This window comes from Copadichromis virginalis, linkage group LG13 (assembly GCF_057382275.1).
Source record: "Copadichromis virginalis isolate Kocher_CV1m ecotype Utaka linkage group LG13, C_Virginalis_male_GT1.1, whole genome shotgun sequence".
NCBI lineage: Eukaryota > Metazoa > Chordata > Actinopteri > Cichliformes > Cichlidae > Copadichromis > Copadichromis virginalis.
In genome coordinates this window covers 13,183,836-13,208,150 of record NC_140630.1, presented here as the reverse complement: position 1 = coordinate 13,208,150, position 24,315 = coordinate 13,183,836, and the positions used below count along the sequence as shown (strand labels likewise).

At 39.3% G+C, this 24,315-nt stretch overlaps 1 protein-coding gene and 1 long non-coding RNA gene across 2 annotated transcripts in view; one reads left to right on the top strand and one right to left on the bottom strand.

Moving 5' to 3' along the window:
• Positions 1-752: 752 nt before the first annotated feature.
• Positions 753-24,315, bottom strand: part of ryr2b (ryanodine receptor 2b (cardiac)) — an 82,750-nt gene continuing 59,187 nt past the window's right edge. The window contains exons 80-104 of the mRNA XM_085477372.1: positions 23,456-23,555; positions 23,015-23,094; positions 22,156-22,232; positions 21,923-21,996; positions 21,614-21,694; positions 21,316-21,404; positions 20,928-21,056; positions 20,475-20,579; positions 20,140-20,221; positions 18,777-20,053; positions 18,546-18,607; positions 17,932-18,073; positions 17,694-17,780; positions 17,241-17,453; positions 16,956-17,086; positions 15,575-15,617; positions 12,642-12,778; positions 10,708-10,768; positions 10,218-10,364; positions 9,870-10,004; positions 8,785-8,941; positions 8,593-8,657; positions 5,364-5,464; positions 3,339-3,390; positions 753-1,289 (exon numbers count right to left, since the gene is read on the bottom strand). Coding sequence (XP_085333498.1) covers positions 1,194-1,289; positions 3,339-3,390; positions 5,364-5,464; positions 8,593-8,657; positions 8,785-8,941; positions 9,870-10,004; positions 10,218-10,364; positions 10,708-10,768; positions 12,642-12,778; positions 15,575-15,617; positions 16,956-17,086; positions 17,241-17,453; positions 17,694-17,780; positions 17,932-18,073; positions 18,546-18,607; positions 18,777-20,053; positions 20,140-20,221; positions 20,475-20,579; positions 20,928-21,056; positions 21,316-21,404; positions 21,614-21,694; positions 21,923-21,996; positions 22,156-22,232; positions 23,015-23,094; positions 23,456-23,555 — 3,723 coding nt within the window. The 3' untranslated portion in view covers positions 753-1,193. The remainder of the gene's footprint in view (positions 1,290-3,338; positions 3,391-5,363; positions 5,465-8,592; positions 8,658-8,784; positions 8,942-9,869; positions 10,005-10,217; positions 10,365-10,707; positions 10,769-12,641; positions 12,779-15,574; positions 15,618-16,955; positions 17,087-17,240; positions 17,454-17,693; positions 17,781-17,931; positions 18,074-18,545; positions 18,608-18,776; positions 20,054-20,139; positions 20,222-20,474; positions 20,580-20,927; positions 21,057-21,315; positions 21,405-21,613; positions 21,695-21,922; positions 21,997-22,155; positions 22,233-23,014; positions 23,095-23,455; positions 23,556-24,315) is intronic.
• LOC146695319 (uncharacterized) lies at positions 11,092-12,082 on the top strand. Its single transcript, XR_014923566.1, has 2 exons — positions 11,092-11,820; positions 11,906-12,082. It is a non-coding gene; the product is annotated as an uncharacterized LOC146695319 (long non-coding RNA).

Here is a 24,315-nt window from a genome sequence, read left to right as displayed (position 1 = left end):
CCTTAAGTTGTCCTCAACGCATTGGGGCCTGAGTGTGTAAATGTTAGGTTAAAAGTGCTTCGAGACAGAAAAATGTATATGTGTTTAGAAAAGAAACCATTTGCAACTGTTGTTTTTTTTAACAAATTAAAATTAATTAATGAATTAAATTATAAATAAATAAATATTGAGTACTTGCTACTATTTTTTGACACAAACAGCACAAGTTTCCCACCTTTTTCACAATATTTGAACAATACTGTGCCATGGTCATGACTCAAAAACAGCCAGAATCCATAGCAGCAGTACATCTGTTCGACTCAGTGTGACCTTTGCATAATGAGGACAATATCTGTAGGTGGCACTCCAACTCCTGTCATCCTGTTGTTAACCTCAGCATGATTTAACAGTTTAACAAAACTCAGCACACTCTTTTAGTCATTGAGTTATACCCACGAACTCCCTCAGGACTTTTCGGCCATCAGAGACGGGTATCAGAAATATTGTTTTGACCTGAATGGCGAGAGATCTGCTAGCGTGCTACACCACAGCTGACAATGATGGTGGGAAAGAGCTCGATACAAGGAATTGCAGGGGAACAGAAGGAACGCGGGAGGGGGGAACAGCAAAGAGCGAAGGGTAAGGATCCTGGAGAGATGAGCACAACAGACAAGACAAGAGAGCCACAAGAAACAGAGGAGAGTAAAAAGAGCAAATGCCAGAGGGAGAGTGTTTATATGGATGTCACAGGAGGAAGGAATGGGAGGCTCTGATTAGAAAAACAAATCAATTTATTTAGAAAACATGACACACATCCAGCAAGAAAAAAAATGCCTCAAACTGAATTTCGATTGCCAGCTTTGACTGTGACAGATAATGATTTATGAAACAGAAAAAGCCTCATTACTACAGATGCTGCTGCAGTCTTAACAAACCACTCAAATGAATAGCTTCCTCCCACAGGACTGCTAATACATGCATCACACACTAATGTTGTATGAGAACATAAACAAGTGGTTCTCAATCTTTTGGTTCCAATTAATTTTGTAAAATAAATGAAATACTTGATTGTGAGAGAAAGAAAATGCCAAAATCTAAAATTAATACTATAGAAACACACAGAGAACTGAAGGCAAATTAGCAACTCCAAAGGCATAAATCGAGACAGATTTTGTCTTGTGACACTAGGGAGGCTTTAGACCTCTCAGGTTATTTCATACCAGTTGATCCTCATATTGCTTACGGAAACAGTCTCCCACAGGAAAGAATTCCCAGCAACGCTCCTGGTACATTTTCCACACATAAGATTCCTGGCAAGGTCAACAGAGTAGCAATTTATCAAAAAGTCATTAATTTCATCATGAACACATTCTTTGACAGTGAGCTAATTAGAAAAATAAAATGAAGTTAGCAGGCTCCATTTCTTTTATGTTTGCTTGTACCATGCCAGAGAAATAGATACATGCTCCATCTATGAGTACAGACAGCCATGTACAGTAAGAGCTGTCACTGTTGGGTTTATCACCTTACTTGGGGGAATTCCTCGACATTTTCTTCTGCCTTTGTGCCCATGGATGTAAAGTAGGCACGCTCTCATCTTCCTTGTTAGTAGTGCAAGATGGTGAAATTGAGGAACACATTTTTTTTGTGTGCAGAAGTCAGGGGAGGAGGAGTGCTATCTTAAGAGAAATTACCTTAAGAGACATTTCAGCTATCAGCTCCAATGGGAGTTTTACTAGATCATTTAACACCTGGGTTTTTAATGACTAGATGGATATAGATGGTCCTGAAGACATATTATGTAATTGAATTGATTAAACTAAAAAAGAAAACATAAACACTTTGTTAACTTATCAGATAAGCCTATAGATTGCTGTCAAATAAAGATTCATTTCCTCACTTACTGCCTCAATCATGTGCATGTCAGTAATCCATGGAAACGTGACAGGTTTGAGTCACATGACTCATATCTAAAAGCCCTAAAACAAAGGATGTGGAAAAAAAACCCTCTCTTTGAAGCCTTTGTGACTCAATGAGAGAGAGGGCATGAGGTAAGGTTATTAGGGAGTTTTCCATGTACTGGGACTGAAATGTAGCCTGTTCAACTGTACAACAGGCTGTAGGAGCTTCTGCTCCTTAAATAGTACATACCACAAGGGGATTGGGGGACCAGGCATTCCCGTTCAGGGGCCATGCATAACCCTTGGTTATCACTGGGGAATGGAGGATTGTATGGTCCAGCTGCAACACTTCATCTTTATGCCAAAGCTGCCACAGCTCCTCTACCAGCAGCTGCATCATGATTAAGAACCATGTTTTCACATTCTGGGGCCACCAGGATGACTACTAGTTTCTCCATTTTAAGTACTTTCACCCTGGCTGGGGAAAGCTTTGATTTCATGGTGGCTAAGTTCATGTGCACACTCAGGAAAATGGCTGAATAGGTAACAAGAAGAAAGTTCGTCTTTTATGGTAAAATCTAGCGCACATTAGGATGCAAGACTACTGGCATCCTGGAGTGTTTATTTTGTTATGTGCGCAGACAAGTCTAAAACCTTTCACTTTTTTTGACTAGGTGACTGTAATGGCCATTGGGAGCAAGAAGTTTCCACTTGCATTCTTTAGCAGACAAGTAGATGAAGAAAATCAGAGCAAGGCTGAAAGTCATGTGCATGGTAGAGACAGTGCTAAAGGGGTCGGTGTGGAAAACAAGGGTGTAAAAGAAAATCTTCAAGACTGCGCATGTGCCAGGATTTCTAATCAATAGTGACAGCTCTTAGAGGACATAGCCTACGAGAAAGAAATATTTTTCCACCAAGCAGCTCCTCTTTCAAGCAATATCTGAGAAGAACAATATGCTGAAAGAATATACCCAGTATATCTAGGAATAAGTCCCAGAACCCATTTGATTTGAAATGCCCCAAGTTCAAAATGTTTCAGGTGGATTAAATCAATGTAGTTTTCTTTGACTGTGAGCAATTGTGCCATGAAACTGTAAAGATTTACCTTTTTAAAACATGCCACTAATTGCACAATGTTTTGTGCTTAAGTGGAGATGTATTCATAATGGCAATATCTAGCATGTATATTGTTATAAAATATGCGTGCCAGGAGTGATAAGGCTTTTGAGAGACAGTGTGAATGCATATTCTTGTCCTAGTTGAAAAGGTTACACCACAGCTCTGTCATTATCATGGTAAATGTGTGAAATAACAGGTCACTGAGACACGAAGGGAGTATTTTTGGAAAGCTATACTTTGGGATTTGATCTTGTCAAAATAGTGTAATTGTTTAGGAAATTTAAAAGTGCACATCTAGTTCTTTGGTTTGATCATGCTATAAAAAGACGACAATTATACCTGCCCCGTGTGTTCCGTCTCATCCTTGTTAATAAGGTACATCAGAAAAAATCTGCAAAGACACAGAAGGGGGAGTTATGCAACAAGTTTCAAATCTTTCAAACCACCAATGATTTCATTTGGTTCTGTGAAAACTTAAATTAACAAGCTGTTCATGTAGTAGTCAAGTAGAAGGATTATGATGATTACGAATGTAAATTGGATTTCAAATGCAGAAATATAACCAGCAATGTCAACCTGACAATCAGGTTAAAATTACCTTTAATACTTGCAATTATTTGATGATTGACAAGCAAGAAATAATGAAATCTAATGATCCTTTGGTTTATTAAATTATGAGTAATGATGCTACAGCCTATAGACCTTTATCAGGTGAGCCAAAAATGTCAAATGAGGCACGACTGTACATACATATTCATGAGCAAAGAAGAGTCCATCAATCAAGGGATGCAAACACATCCTGCTAGATCCATACTAATCAGTCTCAAAAGCGCTTGCCACAGGCAATTATTGACATGGCAACAATGTACAATGCAATGACACCTTCAAAGTAACCATTTTTACTTCTAGCAGAAAAGGTTCCTTCATGTTATGCTGAAAAGCAGTGAAAAAGACAAAATGATAATCATTTTGTAACCATGACAACTTAATAAGCTTGAGTGGGGTTATTGTTTTCTGCCTTTAATACCTTCTATTACACACATTTTCTTATTTTTATTAGCGTTTCATCCTATTGTACTTATTGTGGTACTCTTGAGCATTTCAATTAGCAGTCTGTGTATGTAAATGACTATGGCTTTCTTAATGTAATACATACAGCTTTACATAGGTGTCTTATAATATACAGATAAACTGTGTTCTTGGTGGATACAGAGTTTGGTCAAATGCATGTATTTTTAGGTTAGGAGGTGTTTTGATTCTTACTGGACTGTCATTACACATATCACAATAAAATGATTAACAAAGCACAGAGACACTCACAGACCACTTTATTACATATATTTTGCTAGCACCAGGTTGAATCCTTTTTGCCTTTTTCATGGCATGGGTTTAACAAGGTGCTGGAAACAATCCTCAGAAATGTTGGTCTAATCTGTTGCTGCAGATTTTTCAGCTGTACATTAGTAATTCAAATCTCCTCTTCCACCACATCTCATTGGTACTCTAATGGAGATATGGGGACTGTGGAGCTACAGTGAGGAAACCTGTCTGAGATTATTTGAAATGTGTGACATGGTGCATGAACTTGCTCTAATCAGCCATCAGAAAATGTACACTGTGGTTATAAAGGGATGGCTGTGGTCAACAAAACTCAAATAGGCTGGGATGTTTAAATTATGTTCAGATGATACTAAGAAAATATTGCTCATACCATTACAACACCACCATCACCAGCCTGATACATTGTTATGAGGTAGGATGTATACGTATCTAATGCTGTTAATGCCAAATTCTGATCATGCCATCTGTGTGGTTGTGTGGAAAACCCAGGCCAGCCTGTCTGGCTCTAACGGCAGAACCAGAAAATAATTTACTGAAAATCATCTTTTTTCTCCATTGCGATGCTCAGTTTTACCTTCAGCAAGTCATTGCGACCATGTCTGCGTGCCCAAATTCACTGAGTTGCTGGAATGTCATTGGCTGATTAGTTATTTGCATTAACAAGCAGTTGAACAGGTATACCTAACAAAGTGGCCATTGAGTATAAGTGAAAAATAGAACTTAAAGACAATGGTTTGAATCTGAATTGCAAGCTGTGGTAAACAAAGTTTTATACTGAGAGCTAAACTTGAGAAAGGAGATGAACTTATAGCAATGATTTATGGAGACATACAGATACACAGCCAAGTGTGTTAATTAGATTTATAATGTTTGCATTTTATAACTGTTCAGTGGTGACAAAGCATGCATAAAACTTACAAATGTAAACATGACCAATGCGTAAGAACTTAGTTTTAATATTTCTAAAATTAGGTCGAGTTGATATCAAACCCAGGCATAAAACCAGCGCTTTGATGAACTCACAGATAGTTGGCCAGGTTGTGCTCCTGAAGCGTGTGAGTCTCAAAGCCATGAGGAACCGTATCAAAGTATTCACTTCCCATTCCACATATAAAACATTTGGTCTGCAGGAAGAGAAAGTAAAATGCAATGGTTCATGAAACAGATTTGGACAAACATGATGTTCCCCAGACTAAATTAGAAAGACCAGAAGCCCGTTGTTTTAGTGCTCTGTGATTCAAATGTGGTATTTAGCCTGCTAGCACAACAATCTGACACCTTTTTTTTCTTAAACAAATGCACTGAGAGGACACCCACATAAGGAAAATACAAGTAAGAAGAGAAACCTAATATTCCTTTTGCAAGCCACTGTGCAACACTTCGGGGATACTGAAAGTTGATTCTGATCATCTGACCGTAGCTTTCCCAGCCTTGTAAAGAGGACAGTTGTATAATGATTAAAACTCAAATGAGCCATGAGCAGCTGAACACACAAAGAGTTGGGAAATGGTCGCAATCACAGCATTAGAAGATGTAGTCTTAGGGTTTTCACATAAATGCCCTCCTTGACTCCCCACTCAAACCATGCGTTCCTCCCTGTCCAGGATGTGTACATCCTTGTAACTGAAAAAGCGGTCACCAGTCTTTAGGTGTAAACAGACAGCAGAGTCCTGGCCTGATGAGTAAGGTCTTCTGTGTTCTGCCATCTGCTAAGCCAGTGGCTTTCTTGATATATAATAGCAGTCCTCTCGTTACTTAAATGCGTACACTATATTGTTTCATTTGTGTCAGGGGACCCAATCATCGACACATACCAATTTTTGGCTTGTTTGGGGGTTTGAATGTCACAAAGACAAAGTGTTTAAAAAAAAAAGAAAGATGCTTTGGGAAAACCAAAGAACCTGTTTGTGCTGTGACAGTGATTGAAAAGAAGCAATAACGAAATGTGTGTTTTGAGTTTAATGCATTTTAGGTCATTTCTATTTATGGCAAATAATGGTGGAATGGAGCTCAACCTGATTTATCATTGCTGAGAGCAGCAGAGCTTAATACCCCTATAATACAACATCTGGAAAAGCAGGTGTAAAATCTGTGACACTGTTTTTTATTTTGTGACACAATGACAAATATAACATATACAGTAGAAAGCAAGAACACATTAGACGAAGATGTCGGAAAAACTGTCACAAGCCTATACCGAATTAACACAATGTATCGCTATTTTTAACAGTTTCACAGCCCCAGCTTGCATCTGCTCTATTCAGCCTTCAGCAATCTGTAAAATATTTTATTTTTGCTTGAATTTCTTCTGAATGTTTTGCAGTCAGCTGAACCACAGCTCTTTACTATATTTTATGTTGTTATTGTTTTCTCTGTGAATGTGGAATGGCAGATGCTGACTTAAATGTTAATGACAATAACAACTATATGAGTACACTCTTTTCAGACAGTAGCTCACCAGTTTTGTCAGACTAAGTGTACTACCCTGTTTCCTCAGTCTGGTAATCAAAGGTCTAGTTTTCGATTACTTGGCTGCCTCTCCTGCACCTTTGGGCTTTTTTGCTTCCTTCTAGTGTCAGACTGTCTTTCTAACTTTATGTCTTTTTTTAGGTTCTGATTCTCATGGTTTGTTAAAGCCTTATAGATATACCAGTGAGGGTTTTAGCCTGGCTCCCTGGTTCACTGGGTTCAGCAAAATAACCCTAACAAATAACTATTCTTTAAATAACAAACAGTGCATTTCCATTTGTTTTTCTACTCCTTCTAGCTTCTATGTATGGGCACATGAGCATTCAAACATGAGAGAAACAAGACTGAAAGACTGAAAACAACAAATGCATATTTTATGAATACTTTATTATTTTTTAATCAACAATTTGTTTTTGTCAGACTAGAGTTTCTGTGCTGACAAGTCACTAATCATTCAAGAGAAAGAGATAATGGTACCCTCTCATTAGTGCTAATGGTACATTTGTTTCCTGTGAAACAAGCCCCATAACTGAATGTACTTCCTTTATGTAATTGTATGTGTGTATGTGTGCAGTTTGTTTGCTCCCACATACTTAAGTTACAGCTGAAGTCTGTACTATGAAACAGGATTTCATCTTATCCAGGTAACTTCAGGATTAACCAGAGTTTTCTGTACTATGAAATGCTGTTTCACCACCTACTGACCAATCGAGTCTTCAGAAAACAACTGATTTGAGGCCTGAGGGATCCTTGATCTCTCAGACTTCTATGCACAGATAGTAGGATGGTCTAAAGTTTTTCAACAACATCTGAAGCCTTTGTGTTTCATAAATATTATATTACTATATTGTTTTATATGCTTTAAAACATGATTTGTATGTTTTAACCTTATGCTAAAGTCTACATTTGAATTCTGATATATATATATATATATTCATTATTCTGAGACCATTAAAGGATGCAGCTGAAAGAACAAAAAGTAAAACAAAAAAATTAAATACTAGATTACTTGTCCTAATTGTAGAGCTATTAAACTGATAAGTCTGTCAACTTACACAGTTGGCATTTTTCCCCACTTTCCTTTCTGGCTTCAAATAGGCTAGACTTTGTTAATATACTAGATCTTTTACAGTCTTCCTGTCCAAAGCACCAAAAGCATACACACATTCATGCAGCACTTCTAATACTAAACAACTGTGCAGCACTTTTCCTCTCACACACACTGCTTTGTGTGCAGAAGCTGTCATGTTTCGTCAGTATTATTTGCTTAACCTCTTGATATTTTTTCCATATTATTGCTTTATCCTCATTTCCAAAAACCAGGAACTCTGCTGCCAGAATACTTATCCATCTATGTTTTTGAGATGCTGCCAGTGCCACAAAGAGAGGAAACCTGAGTTAATAACCAGCTTTGTGTGACCACTTATTCTGATTGCTGGTGTTAAGGTAAGTGAATCCAGGTAAAAGAAAGACACTCTAGGCATGTTGAAATCGCTTCATAGTACCAAACCCTGGTATCAAACTTAGCCACAGAAGCTGCTGCTACATAAACATGGTGCAAAGGACAATATAAAGCTTTTATAGGACATTTATATCTCACAATGCTGGATTATGTATTGTTGGAAATTGATTTTGCTCAAAATATGGAAACAAACAAAAGAAATTGTGGTTGCTTACTGCAATATAATGCGTATATTAATAACAAGTGGGGGTTTTTTTAATAACAGGGCTATCACCAATAGAAATATACTGTGAATGTGTGAGACAAAGTGTCAAATCTCACCTCCATATCCTCCTTCACCTGTTCCTGTTGGTCACGAAGCTCTCCAAAGGCATCAATTATCAAGCCTAAGAGCAACATCATGAGCTTTTTCAGTACATGTTGATGCATGATAAATTCTTTATTTCCAGTTAATTTTAAGTTGCAAAACAAATTCACCGTGTGTGTGTGTTTGTGTGCGTGTGTGTGTCTTACCCTGGATAATGGCCAGGAGGATGACAATGACAAAGAAGAAAAACGTAATATCAAAGACAATCCGTTCCACCTCAAACTCATCTCCAGCAGGATCCTCGATCTCATCGCCAATTCCACCGCCTGCACGCACTCCCACATACATGTGGAACATGTAACACTAAAATAAATAAATAAATATTCTGTATGAGGATCAGAGCACTTCTCCCTCAATTTATTCCTCCCTTTAACTTTGCTAGTGGTGTGAAGTATTGAAGAATACTTGTTAATATTGAAGCTCAATAAAGAATTTATTCTCTGCATTTTCATCCCTCTATTCATGTTTGTTGCTATTGGGGAGAAAAAATATTAAACTGCCATTACTTCTACATTTTTAAACAATAGTGCAAGTTTTGTTTCTCATCAATCTTCTCAGACATGTATTCCCCTTCGGGGAGTATAAGGCAAGACAGATTAACATTCAAGTTGTCTAGCAAGGGCTACACTGTGCTTTAACTGCCAAGGACAATATTTTCCACAAGGAATTTGAACAAAATCTAAATATCAAAGATTTTTCCATACAAGTCTTCTGCTTTGGATTCATACGCTTTCATTGTACTCATCTTTAAAATGGTACGGCAATGACTGTAGAGCGATTGATACAACAGCACGGTGAGTGAGACTGAGGGTTTACCGTAATATCCCTCACCTCCTATATTAACAGGGCTTCATTCAAATGCTTTTACTTCCCATCCGCCTGCATATGTGAGTGACAGTGGAGTCCATATTAGAATAGAGCAGGCAGTGGGGTGTTAATATTTTGAGTGGCCAAACAAAGGGCTGTGCTGAGGCTTCGGGGGCTGTTTTCTCTCAAAGTGTCCATCATTTTATAGAAAAAAAAACTTGATGGAATAAGACATGAGGCTGTTTTCATTTGAACAATAGGGATCCCTGTCAGAACCTTCCTCTACCTCTCTCACTGTGCAGGTAGAAAAGGAGGTGGGTGGCTGTGTTTGCATTATAAAGATAAGCACAAAAAGATAGCGACGGTGATAAGAGGCAGATATATGTGGAGGGAGAGTGTGTGTCAATATGCACATTAAACTCACAGTAAGCATGTCATTGCACTTCATGTCTTGGATGTCCTTGTCATCACTTTTGTTGTAGAACTTTCTGAAGAAGTTGAAGGCTACAACGGTGTAGAGGTACACCACAACAGCCAAGAGGCCCACGGTAAGGATCAACTGACAAGCACACATACATAATTAGAAAATGACAGACAGAGGCAGACGGGCTTTAATACACTACTTCTTCTTTAATACACAACTCAATATAACCTCACAAGGTGAAAGCAAACATCGGATGCATTGTAGCTGCACCCATGAACACACATGGAAACTGATGGAGAGAGAATTAAAGACAGATCCACGCAGATATGCAAATGCACAAACACACACCTGTTTGCCATTATGTGTGACAGAGGAGAGGATGGTACGAAGTGTCTTGAAACCCATAGCGATATCCAAAAGGTGGGCAGCAAAGAAGAAGTTGTTATAATGTCCCAGAAACGACATGGTCATGTACCATGCCAAGTACAAGAAGGACTGTAAGTGCACACACGAGCACAACCAAACATAAGAAACACAACCAATATAGATTACAAGGACAGATAAAGAGACAAATGTGTATTTTAGATAAGTCGAATAAAAAGGATATTAACATCTCCTCCTCTGCTGTACGCCCAATTTTATCAAAACAAATCGTAGCGTGGTAGAATGACAGATTAACAAAAGAGGAATAGGCCATAAAATATCGGATACGTTTTACAACCACTGCCTGGTAACATTAACCAAATAGTTAACATAAATTGCAGGCTGTAACACCTTTTCTTTGGCTTATAACCAAACTGAGCAAAAGTCATAAACTATTAGATGCAATCCAACTTACATTGTCAGTGAAAACTACACCTAGTTTCCAGACCTGATACTTCATGTCAATGGAGTTGCATCTGAAAAAAAATATGATATGATTAATTAATAAAAAAAATAATTGATAGACAATAACAAGAACAATTAAACAAGGTCAAAATGTTAGTGATTTAGATCAGAGCCTTGACCTACTGTGTTTTTATATTTTTAAAAACAGTCTCAGTTATGGGGCTTTTTCTTAGAATATTATGTTCTTCCTCAAGTACAGCATAATGTTCTAGGACCTTTTTTTACCTGTTACATAACATATACACACAGACACAGACACACACGCACACAATGTTCGCAGAACCATTATTAAAAATGCCACGGGCTATTAATAATCATTTGCCTGTGCCACCGGAGGGGCAGCAGTGCCGCCGCCACTGGAGCAGTGGCAGGCCCCCAGAACCGTTTTTCTGCTGTTGCCGGACCCGTGGCTGCCCGCCGGAGCTGCAATGTCGCCACCATTGGACTCGAGGTAGGCCCCCTGAACTCTTTTGTTATGTTGATGGGCCGCCTGAGACTGTTTTGTGGCATTTTTTCTTTTTGTTGCTCCGCTGCGGGATGCGCGGTCGGACTCTGGGACTGTGACCATGGGGGGGTTGTTTTCTTTGGGGGTTTTTGCTTGTTTTGGTTCTGCCCTCCGTCCTGGACCTCCCGCCGCCCGCCCTGGGTTGGTTGTGCTGTTTTTGGTTTGTGTTTTTGGGTCGTCGGGTGCCGACCCTTTGAGGGGGGGTACTGTCACGGACCCGGCTCTGGAGGACTCGGGGGTCCGTGACCAGTTTTGACTGTTGTTATTGTTGTTAGTATTATTATTATTTGGTGATGTGTGCTTTCTCCACAATGCTGTGTTAGTCTGTGTCCCACTCGTATGTATAGGCAGGGTGTGGGTGTATACGTGTGTATGTCTGCGGGTGTGGCTGGAGGATGGAGCACAGCCACCTGCAGGCCTGATAGGTGTGGCCCTGCGAAGGACTGGCCACACCTGAAGTTCCTGCCACACCTGTTGGTGATCAGGGCTCGTCGGGGGAGCTACTTAGGAGAGTGTTGGAGCTCCCACCGGCGCGGGATCATTGAGTTATCGTACCAAGTTAGTGTGTCAGCATATGTCTGTGTTGTTCGTATATGCCCGCCGAGGGTTAGTGTTGACGGCTGCCTCTATGGTTTCCCTGCAGGAGGAAGAGTGGTCCAGAAAGGCAGCACGCACGGGGTGTGCGGAAACACAACAGCGGGGAGCACGAGCACGAGCACAGACGTCGGAGGGAAGCACGCACACGGGGTTCAAGGGAGCAACGGGGAGTTATTGTGTTTACAGTTTTTCACTGTGAATAAAGAGCACTGTTTGCATCGCAGAGTCTGTGTTTTGGGTCCTCCTTTCCCCACATCCCCACGGTCTGCCAGCCAGACCGTGACAGCCTGAAATGTTATTTTACTAACAAGGCCCACACAAGAGCCAAACATAACAGTAAATAAACCCAGACTGTTAATGTATTTCACCAGAGACCCATTTTGTAGTCCAATTCACTTCCACAGTAAAATGCATTAGAAAATGGGCTGTATCGATTTCATATTTAAATTTTTCTATGTCATTCCCAGACAGCCTGTATACTAGCTATCCTCCAGATAAGTAGCTGCATTATTGCGATCACTGCAAGCTTCTTTGTGTACAGCTGCCTACCTAATCCATATTATGGAGGCCTGTCAGGAAAGAATTATTTGTATTTATTAAAATGCATATACAATATAGAAAATGAGACTGTGTTCTTGCATGCATTAAACCTTTCTATAGCAATGTCATAAATAACGAAAAACTACACCATAATTTTGTCTGAAATTACACGCAGAGCTACATAAATGACACATTGGACCCATGAATCTTTTTAAGAATGCACAATTGCAAACTCTACTCACAGAGCACTCCAGGCAGCATCTCTCTTGAGCCTCTTCTTTGTTTTTGTTTCAGAATTAAGGTCTAAAGCAGCCTTGTCCAGACCTAGGAGTTCACTTATCTTCTCGCAGCCATAAAAGTCACCGTACTTATCCATCACCTGAACAGGGAAGAAGACATGTTTGCATCGTGACGCAAGCAATGTGTTCTTCAGTGTATCGTCACATGAATTACACAAGACAATGATAAATGGTATTTGGAGTAATACTGAATTCTGCATAGTCTAAGTGTAACGAAACAAAGATTGTCAGACACTTGTGTTGCAAATGTTTTGGGGGTGTTTTTGTTTAGTTTTGCTTGTTTGGACAGTTGTGTGAATGACTGGCACAAACACTGGTTTTAAAGTAATCAACACATTTGTGTTGATGCAGACTTTACCATTTACCTTCCTGATAGAATGCACAGGCGTTGCATCTTGGTTTAAAAATATTGACTTAGGCTCATGACAAATACATGAGTTTCAACTTTATGTGACTGAATCTATTAAAATAAGAGCCAAGCTTTATTATAAAGCCCATTTGCCATTACAAACCCAGGCACTCTGAAGTCTGGCAAGCAATATCACAAACCTTCTAACCATCTATTTTACTGCAAGTTCTTAAAATGATGCAATCAAGGGTATTAAATGCAATGTGGGAGTGCCAGGTGTATTTTATGTAGACCAACTGTCCATGAAGTGGCAAAAAGCCAAAACCAAAGTCAAAGTGCTTTAATGAAATTCAAAGTCAAAACACTACTTTCCAGTCCTGACATTTTCTTCTTTAAATGAAGGTGTTTGTGCAAAAATTACTTAATAAATTATTAATTACGCCTTACAACCAGGTGCCTATCATAAAACTTGCAGTGTATAGGCAAGGGCCACATTGCAGTGCAGAACAATTTAACAAAAAGCAAGCTTTAGTAGCAGACTACATAGTCCAAAAATGCATACTTCAATAGGTAAACAAAAATTACAAGGAGCTCACTGAGAGTAGCAGACAGAGAACGACTCAACAAGGACAAAATGGAACACATTTCTATGCTGTATATACACAGAAGACTGACTACTCCCGAGAGAAGAGTGAAAACAATCAGGGAGTCAGGGGAAGACAGACAGGAAGCAAAACTAGCACACAACCCTCAAAGGATAAACTCAAAACCAAATAAAACACAAATCAAAAACAGCAGTAACACTAGAACAGCACAGAAATCATGACAAGAACCAGAACTCAGGAATGTCAAACAAGAATCAGAAGAACTAAGCCACTAAGTTTAACCTAATAGGATGATATTGAAACCATGAATATGAAACCAAGACCCAAGCGAATAAGTATTAGAATATCAGTAATGCCTAACAGAAATCCAAACATTAAACTACAACTTAACAAAACCCGAGAGCCACAGCAGTCGCTGTGAGAACCCGTCATATCTATTTTTTTTGTTCAAATATACACTGCCAGGAAAATGCAATATACAGTACTGCTGTGAAATAAAATCAATACTTCCAAATATCCCTTCAGAAGCTGATGAGTACTACCATAAATACTAGCTGGATGTGTCTATGAAACCATATCACCAAAACAAAATGGCAAACCTATACTCATTCAAGTGTAAAGCACAAGTGATACAGTGAAATAAAGTTGTTGCTAACACTGTTCCTAACAAATCACTTCAAATGAGAGGGGAACAGCAGCATGTTCCAAACACTGAAGACTTTAAATATTTAAATAACTGCTTCCCCTGATAAAATGATCAGTGAATGTAGTTTGATGCAGCACACAAGGCCAGATTTAATAAGTCATCCGCATAAAGTGAGGCTGCAATCGCAAGAATGTGCCAATAAGAGTGGAGCAAATTAGCAGCGCCAAAATAACACAGTACATTAATAAAGTGTACACATCTGTTTCTATTGAAATTACTGTTACTGCCGCACATGCATGAATGTGTGGGGTCTTTTTTCCTGCGTGCTACAGGCATTTACTCAAATCAAATAAAGCCATCTGACTCTAATCTGCCTGTACAAAAAACAAATACTGTATTCAAAATGTTGATCTGCATTCATTGACACCTTAACAACATTAAGACTTAGACACAAGTCTAACATGTGTGAGATCTGATGGTAGTGCTGCAGAGATCCGTGTGGATACTTTTGAGCAAAGATAGGTTTTCAATAATATTTCTGTGTATAAATGTGACTAAAAACCAAACACAGCAAAATGAAATACTCGCTATAAAACTCGACTTTGCTGCTGATAATACATCTATGGCTTGCAGGCCTCTTGAACTAGGCAACTAATCCTTCTCCTCCTCCTTACACTCTACATTCAGTTCTGCTCCGCTACCAAAAAAAGAAAAAGCAGAAGCACCAGAAAAATATGGGACACTGGTCATTCAGGGTAAGTACCTGCAAACCTTAGTAAATCACATTTGGATGATTGATTTAGATACTGTCCTCCCTAAATTCTGCACTCAGAAAGGGAAAATCCTAAGGCCAGCCAAGAAAGTAATGTGTATGTGTCTCTTTAGTAAATCTCAAAAGTAGTTATTTTAATCCCAAAGGAGGTAATCCCAAACCCTTAGTAAAGCCCCCAGTAGCTTTCCTACCAGTGCATTACAAGTTGAATTTCTATGAGTCACATTAAGTGTTCCTAAATTGGGGGGGAAAGACCAAAAAGGGCTTTCTTAAAGCAGACAATGACAATGATCTCCTTTTTTAAACTACAGAGACATAATCAATGAGAAGGCTGAAGGTGTTGCACTGTCTATTGAGGCAAGAAAATCATTTTGGTATTTTACAGGGAAATAATGACACCTGTGATGAAACGGTAAATGTCATTATGTTTCTTAATGCAATGTAACTACATGGAATATGCACATAATTATATAAATGCATAAGCACTTTTAGACCAGACCTTACCTTTCTCTTCACAAATTTATCCCAGTAATTGCTTGGAAATGATCTGAAAACATAAAGAGTAAGAGACTCATTCATATGGGAGGAACAGAAACTGTAACATTTACTGAAGCAACATTGAGTGAAAAATTTCAGCCTGCCACTTCAATATGTATACACTCACCAGCCACCTCATTAGTTACACCTTGCTAGAAACATGTTAGGCCCTATTCTGCCTTCAGAACTGCTTTAATTTACAGGTGCTGGAAACATTCCCTAGAGATTGTGGACTATATTGACAGCACAGGGTCATGCAGTTCCTACAGATTTGTCAGCTGCACATGCATGATGCAAATCTTTCATTCCACCATATCCCAGAGGTATCCTATTGGATTGGCATTTGGTGACCATGGAGGCCATTTGAGTACAGTGAACTCATTGCCATGTTCAAGACACCAGCTGGAGATGTTAACTTTGTGACATTGTACATTATCGAGCTGGAAGCAGCCATCAGAAGATGGGCACACTGTGGTCATAAAGGGATAGATATGGTCAACAACAACACTAAGGTAGGCTGTGGTGTGGAAATTATAATGTTGATAATAAGGGCCCCAAAGGGTGCCAGCAAAATTACAGTCACAGCATTACACCATCAGCAACCAGAACCCTTGATACAAGGTCGGATGCAGCTATGCTTTTATGTTGTTTACACCAAATTCTGACCCCACCATTCAGATCTAGCAGCAGAAATCAAGACTCATCGCACCGGCCGACATATTTCCAATCTCCTATCGTCTAATTTGGTGAGCCTCTGTTTATTGTATCCTCAGTTTCCTGTTTTTAGCTGATAAAAGTGTCACCCAGTGTGGTCTGCTACTCTAGCCCATCTGCTTCAAGGTTTGACATATTGTGCTTTCAGACATGATACTGAGTAGTTATTTGAGTTATTGTTGCCTTCCTATCAGCTCAAAGCAGTGTGGGCATATTCCCCTGACCTTAGACATCAACATGGCATTTTCACCCAAAGATCTGTCGCTCACTGGATATTTGCCCTTTTCTCTGTAAACCCCAGTTGGAAAATCCCAGTAGATTAGCAGTTTTCTGAAATACTCAGACTAGTCCACCAAAAACAATGCCACTTAAATCACCTTTGTCCCTCATTCTGGTGCTCAGTTTGAAATTCACCAAGTCGTATTGATCATGTCCTCATGGCTGTTGCCATGTGATTGGCTGATTTGATATTTGGCTTAAAGCCAAGTCAGTCAAGCCTACCTAATGAAAAGTCCAGCAAGTACTAGGTGTCAGTAGCAGGTTTCTTAGATTTGAAGTACAAAACAGGCTGTTATTTGATTTTTCCATTACTTTATGAATAAAAATGATATTAAAACACAAGTCATGAACATACGGGGTGTTAATTGCCAGTCGGTCCCATTGGCCTTTGATGTCTTCCTCAGGAGGCTGTTTTGTCACATAGAGTCCATCAAACTCCAGCCTTCGTGCCACTTCCTTCTCACGTTTGAAGATTACTAATGGTACCTTTCAATCAAATGCACTACAATAGTCACTATATTCTTTGAATAAGTACACCAGTAATACACTAACAAAACATTCAAGTTAATAATTTACTTCATGGCTCTTGACAGGTAAAAAGTGGTTATATAAAGTGAAAGAAGTTCTTAAACTGGTATACCTTGAGGCAGTAATAACCAATAATACAACAGAAGGAGATGATTGTGTGTGCTACAGCCAGGAAATTGAGAGAGGGCTCCATGTATCCACTGTTTTCTTCAAGTACAAAATACACTATGCCCTCGCTGTTGTTGTCAGCATCAGAGTTCAGTTCTTCACCGTAAACAGATGTGGTCATTCCTTCCTCTTCTTTCAGGGTAGGAAACGGTGTTACCTTGGGTAGACAGTAGACCAAATATATAATACTTAAGACAAAGTTGACTTTTTTTGACAAAATATTAAAAACCATCTTTTTTAATATAAGAAATTCAATGTTGTTAAAGTAAAGCATCGACCGAGACTACCCAGTTTGACTCCCTGGGCTTCACAGCATGAAGTAGCAAATAATGGGCAAAAAAAATATGGACAAAACACACAACAGCACAAAATACTTGTCTCATTAGCACATTCCCACCTTGTAGAACAGAAGGACGAAATTGATTGCAAAGGTGATAAAAAGAGCCAGCAAGCGCAGATTATAAAAGTTCCTTGCAAAATAGTTCTGGAAAAAAGAAACAGAAAAAAATCTGAGGTGTGTGGCCTTTATATTTATGTGACTGTGGAGGAAAACTGACGTGGGTGTAAGGATGCATCCTTATCTACATTGTACTCATACATTCACAGCCATGTGTGTCTCTGTGTGTGCATATTACCAGCAGGCTCTTGTTATGAGTGCCAATTGTCTCCCAAAGGGCAGATTGTTGGCTCTGTGGTTCTTTTAACTTATTTGAGAATCTCTTGGCTCTCCCCCTTGCCTTTGCTTTCTCATTTCCAATTTTCTTCTCAGACTTCTCTCTGCAAATAATCCATACGCAAACAGAGGGAAAGTCAAACAACCTTACTTTGACCAATATCTGGGATGATGAAAGCAGAATTTTGCCTGTGAAGATTTCAAACTTTTGATGTTAAATGTGATCTTAACCTTTGCTTTAAGCCCACATGAAAAGTCAGTGGTTTTTATATTTGAATGGCAGTGGCTCAACAGTGTAGTGGTCAGCATGTTTGCATAAGACCCAAGATTTTAGACCAGAGGGACACACAAATTCAGCCTCAGGGAATCAAATCAAATAAAACATGCAGGTCCATCTGTTGTTGTAACCCCTTGAGAGTTAAGGGAGCAGCCAGAAGGAGCAGCCTGTCATTTAGCAAAATATTTTTTATTGGTTTTAAACACACATTTTAGCGACTGTAACACTTAAAGTGTTATTGAGAAGTTAAAGAAAATCCCTCTTTGAGAACCAAATAAGAAAGCATGCAAGAGACTCACTCTGTGTTCATTTTTGTGTCTTCATTTTTATCCTCTGTGGTTGTGTGATCCTTAATTTGCTGCTTGTAAAATTCATTAAGAATCAAAGTTTAATATGAAGCTCAAACAGTATCAAAGTATTACAAATCAATGAAGCTTAGGACAAGTCCACACAGATGAAAAACCTTGGGAAAAATAAAATGTACTGAGCCACGAACATTAAATAAAACATTCTGAATGTAATTTTCATACCGTTATCTGATGCTTCTCAAAATCAGAGGAAGCACTGGTCCTGGAACTTGTGCTGAACAGGTCATCCAGACTGGCAGTGAGGTCTTGTGCTACAAGTTTGTATCGACCTTCCTCTTTCTTTAGTTTGAGGCCAAAAATGCTTGACAGTACATCCACCTCTCTGGGGGAGGTCACAGCTCCCATCTGCCCAATCTCCCTCAATTCTCTGTGGGACGAAAAACTGGCAGAGTACCTCCTCGGCTGATCCACACCACTTGGCACCTCTGTGACCTCATCAAGAGTTGGTTCAAGGATACCGCCAAGCAAGTCAGATATCCTAATCCTTTTGGCTCCCTCTATGAGCCCACCACTCACAAAAGCAATATACAGCACGTATAAGATGCTGTGAAATAAAACATAAATGGACCGTACCTGAGCCATACAAATGAATCGGATGAATAGAGCAGCCGACATGAGGATATCCTTCAGGGTCATCTTCATCAGTGTCTTTAGGTTTGTCAGAGAAAGTAGAGTTGAGAGAAATAGCCACCAATGAATCATGAAAAACATTCCCTGATTGCCCAGGCGTCGTTTATCCTCGACTTGTTTCCCAGTATTTCTTTCTCCGGTGTTAGAGCCAGATATCTGAGCTGCAAGCTGCATCTCAAAAATGGTGTCCTCACAGAAATTGACAAACATTTCCATTTTCTCTCTCTCTGCACCCTCGTTGACAACATCAAAAATGAACTGCCTCTTCGACTCTTTAACCTGTGGCTTCTCCCACTGTGTACGGCTATATTCGCTGATCTCAAAGTAGACGCGTTCGAAGCGCTTCCCACTGCCGAGGATCTCTATGCGTCCTAGACTGGGCTGAAAGTAAGTCAAAACACTTTCTGCCAGTTCCAAGAATGTCTTTAGTCTTGAATCGTTGGGCATGTGTTCTGACAAGTTGGTGAGGAGAACGGTGATGCTGAAGCCAATGTCTTTTGCTGGCTCATGGAAGCGATCCACAAAGGCCTCATAGTTCACAATTTCACCATCATTAGTCTCCATGCACGAAAGCAAGAAGTGGATCTCAGCCTGCGAGAGATGCTTGCAGTTTTCCATGGCTTTCTGGAAGTCCTTCCTGGATATGCTTCCCTGACGATCAGGATCATGTTCTCTGAAGGCTTCTGAGGAGGTGAGGTCTTTAAGTTTGAGGAACATGTCAAAAAACTTGAGAATCATTTCCACGTTGCCTGACGATTCCACCAACATATCCACCATTTGCTTTCCAGTAGTTCCATTGACAACATTACCTGCATGAGGCACAGGAATGTCCTTACTTAATGATAAATGGTAACTTATTACTATCACAAACTGCAAAACAACAGAAGATATTTACCTTCTAACATGGAAAGCAAAAACACAACCATATCTTTCTGTAAATCCATGAGCTCCTTTAGAAGCTCTATTTGCCTTGAATCCTGTATGTGCAGAAAATATATTCATAGTTAAATTTTCATAAGTTGTACTACTGATTTCACATATTACACTGTGCACGAGTGGGCACATTATCAGAGGACAGTTTTATATTAAAAATAAATCTGAACTAAAAATGATGACTGCGGGGGTAGAAACCCTGCAGTACATGATCACCTAGAGCATTGTCAATTTTATGTCTTCTGAATTTTAAATGGAAACATGCATGGTCACTGTGAGTGGATTAATACACTGTACCTGAGAGAGCTTCATCTGCAGGTGCGCAAAGACATGGAGGAATCCCACAACAGCGTCCCAAAGACGGCTATGAGCTAGACTCTGCTGGTTCCCAGTACACGGACCCTGCATGCACACTCTGATAATATGAGCTGCTAGTAAAAGCAAAGTGAACTTATAGAGAAATAGACAGCTCTTTGCAGAAGCCCCCGGCTTGTGGATTTATGTAGAGTGTCTAGATTTAGACACTTTACATCTTACCCATCACAGAGTGCTATTACGAAGCAGTTTGATTGGTCCTAAATTAATTCTGCAGCATGACAAGAATTTGAAATATACAACCCCAAATTAACAGACTGCTGGGATCCTTAATTAAACATTTTAAAGACTACATTGTGGAACAAGTTCAAGTTTAATGAAGGCTACAGAGCTGGGCAATAAAATCACTATGGAATGTAATGGAAACAGACTTACCTGTATGTACTCAGTGAGAGTGTTGAAGACCTGTTTGGCCACTTCAATGGCCTTGGAGAAGTTGTGTTGACCTTGTGCATCAATCGCATCCTTACCTGAGTAGTACCAGTAGAAGTCACTGATGGACTCCTACAGTGTAGCAGAGGAAAATGTTTGTATTTCATGAGCACAACTAAAACGTTCTTTTAGAGACAAAACTATTGAAAAAGACAAAGAACAAATCCAATTCTACTATTGCACTCCAGCTAATTTAACTTTGCCTTATCTTTGGACACAGCTACTTGAAATTAAATCAATCAATCACTAAAACATTAGGCTCCACAAATGTGCCTTAAATGAAACACCAATACACAGCATTACAAATGAAAACTCATCACAGCGTGCCTACCTGTATCCTTAGTAAATAGTCTACAGTGGATATAATGATGTTGACAGTGGTGTTGTTGCCTGTTTGTGTTCTCAAGTAATTCTGGAAATCTAACACATAAGCAAAATATTATTAAAGTGGACAAATTGTTAAAAGTGAGCTTTGCATACATTAGGATTGGACAATATATATGTAGTACACAGCTGTTATAAGTCGCTGTTAAACTACAGTAATTTCCATCTATGTTTCTTCAATATATCAATATATTTTTGTGAACTCTTTGACAGAATGTAACTGGATACAGCAGAAAGCAATTAACCTGAGTTGTGTCCTTCACAGAGCAGCTGAAGGAAACGGAACAGGTCACAGGTTAGGTCTTTGTCAGGCATCACCTTTTCTCCTGGGAAAAAGATGGACAGAAAAAGGTGAGGGGAAAAAAAAAAAAGCAGAGGTCTAAGGTTCATAAACCGAGTAAGAGAATGTTCAAAGAATGAAGAGAACAGAAAATTAGGCCACTTTTGACTGTAAATTCAGAGTATGTTCAAGGCCATCGATCTCACAGCTGGCTCTTCTGCTGTGACATGGATTAATAGTAATAGATTTTTTTTTGCCTATTTGAATACAGTACCTGAGCTCTCGTCCGTGGCCATGCCTAATCCCTCTGCTTTGTTCTGCCTCTCAAAGGCATTCAGATCCAAAACACTGAACAGAAGAAAAGCAGGCACAACCACACAGAAAAAGAGCACAAGTAAAGCACTTGTACTCTTGCCTTTTTTATTTTAAATTAAATCAATCAGTATTTGAAACCTGCCAGCCTTTATAACATTTGACTTGATATCTAATTTTTCTACATTTACTCACCTGCATGACTGCATGAGCCCAGCCATGCTCTGAAAGAAGCCCACATCTCGCTTCTCTTTTAGATAATCCAGCATTTTCTATCAGACAAAAGCATCAAAGACAAGGTCTGATAAATGGACGATCTGATTTGAAACAGGGATAATTAGATTTATTACTGTGAGCATTGCTGCAGTAAGATGACAAAATTTGAAAAGGCTATGTTCTAATAAGGACAAATAATGACACGAGGGCACTTAGTTTAAACATTATTGTAGACCTATTTAACGTCCTGCAGTGAGACCAAAAAAAATCATTTTAATTTGCACAAACAGGCAAAAAAATTAGGACCACTCACAGATATATATGTATAATGTAAGCTCGGGTAAACACTCATAGTTCATATTGGTGGATGCAGGAGAAGTATGTAGATGTAAAGGCCTGCCCCAGCTTGTCAGGAACCAAATCACCATGATTAGATCTCTGAAATGGAAAGGCTTTCAAGGTGCCCATGGTCAGCACTGGGAATGCATACAACTTGCAGGATCTGTTGCCTTCTGGTCACATATTAAAAGGCACCATCAGAGATCACACATCCAGCAGGGCAGACACAGAGGACCAACAGGTCACAGTGTTTTGGCTGACTGGTGTATCATTAGATACTCGTTTACTTTAAACTGAGATCTTTGATAAAACAGTTTCTTCCCTAAGTTATTCCATCCATGGTAATCATTTGTTTTATTATATAAAAACCTGAACTCCTATTTAAAATGAAGAAATAGCGAATGTCACAGAAGGTATATATCAGATCTATTTTGTGAATGCCAAGAAAAAAAAAACCCATGTAAATAGTTTCAGGGGGAAAGCAATGAAATTACTGTACCTGCTGAACAGTGGCATTTCCTCCATTGAGAATAGCAATGCCTAACTTCAGTGTAGGGGCAATCATGGAGCCTATGGCACCTGAAATTAATCAAAAGAAAAGAAAAAGCATAGTACTGACTCCAAAGAATAACACTGCATGATGCACATTTGAAGAAAGGAGTGAAACACACTAAGCATCTACTCTCTTCACGTCAGTCTCAAGAAAATGAGCACTAAATCAATCAGAAAGAAAAAGATTACTTTCTCAGTTCCCTGCATGTGGGAATCTTTGCCGAGTATTCAGCTAACACAAATACTCTGACTTACTGCTGGCACATCTAAAGCAACAACATAATAAATTAGAAAGCAAAAGATTAATCTTAATATTTAAATTTCTATGATTTTAATATATTTTTCTATTACATTAAAATATTTTCTAATATTTGGATGTCTTTCCTACCTTTGCTGGCGCTGATAGTTTGCAGGACCATCTCAGAAGCTCCACGACAATGTAACCTGGCTTGCTGGTACAGCAACTTCTGTTTCTCCATCTCCTTCTCCTGAGGCAATGAAAAGATAATTCATGTTTTTATACACCATTTTATCAAATTGAATTTAACATAATGTTGACTATTAATAATCTATAACACTGTTCACAATAGAAATTGTAAAAACTAACTGTTAGGATGCCTGGGTCGTCGACCCAGGGTTTTTGAGTTTACGATATTATTTATACTGTCTAGTTTTTGGTTTCTTTAAGTTCTGTCTTATGGCTTAGGTCTCTGTCTTCTTTAGTTGCTCTGTCTCCCCTATCACCTGCATCCCCTTGTCTAGTTCGCGTCTATGTGTATCCTAAGTTCCTATATCCCCGTGTTCAGTCAGTGTTTGTGTCTGCCCTGTTCCCACGTCTCTGTTCCCTTTGTAGTGCCTGCATATGAGTCTGTGTCTTTGTTCAGTCTGTGTTATGTGTTTCCTGTTTTACTTTGAAAGTCCATGTCTGATGTTAATGTGTCTGGTTTTGCTTCCCCTTGTCTCGTTAGGCCTGATTTGCCCCAGCTGTGTTTCCCTCCTGTTACCCATTCCCTGATTGCTCCCTCTGTGTCAGGGGTGCCCAATCCCGGTCCTCGAGAGCTACCGTCCTGCAGCTTTTAGATGCATCCTTGTTCCCACACACCTGAATCAAATGAATGGCTTGTTATCAGGCCTTTGCCAAACATGATGGCATGCTGAAGAGATCAAACCATTTGATTCAGCTGTGTTGGAGTAGGGATGCATCTAAAAGCTGCAGGACGGTAGCTCTCGAGGACCGGGATTGGGCAC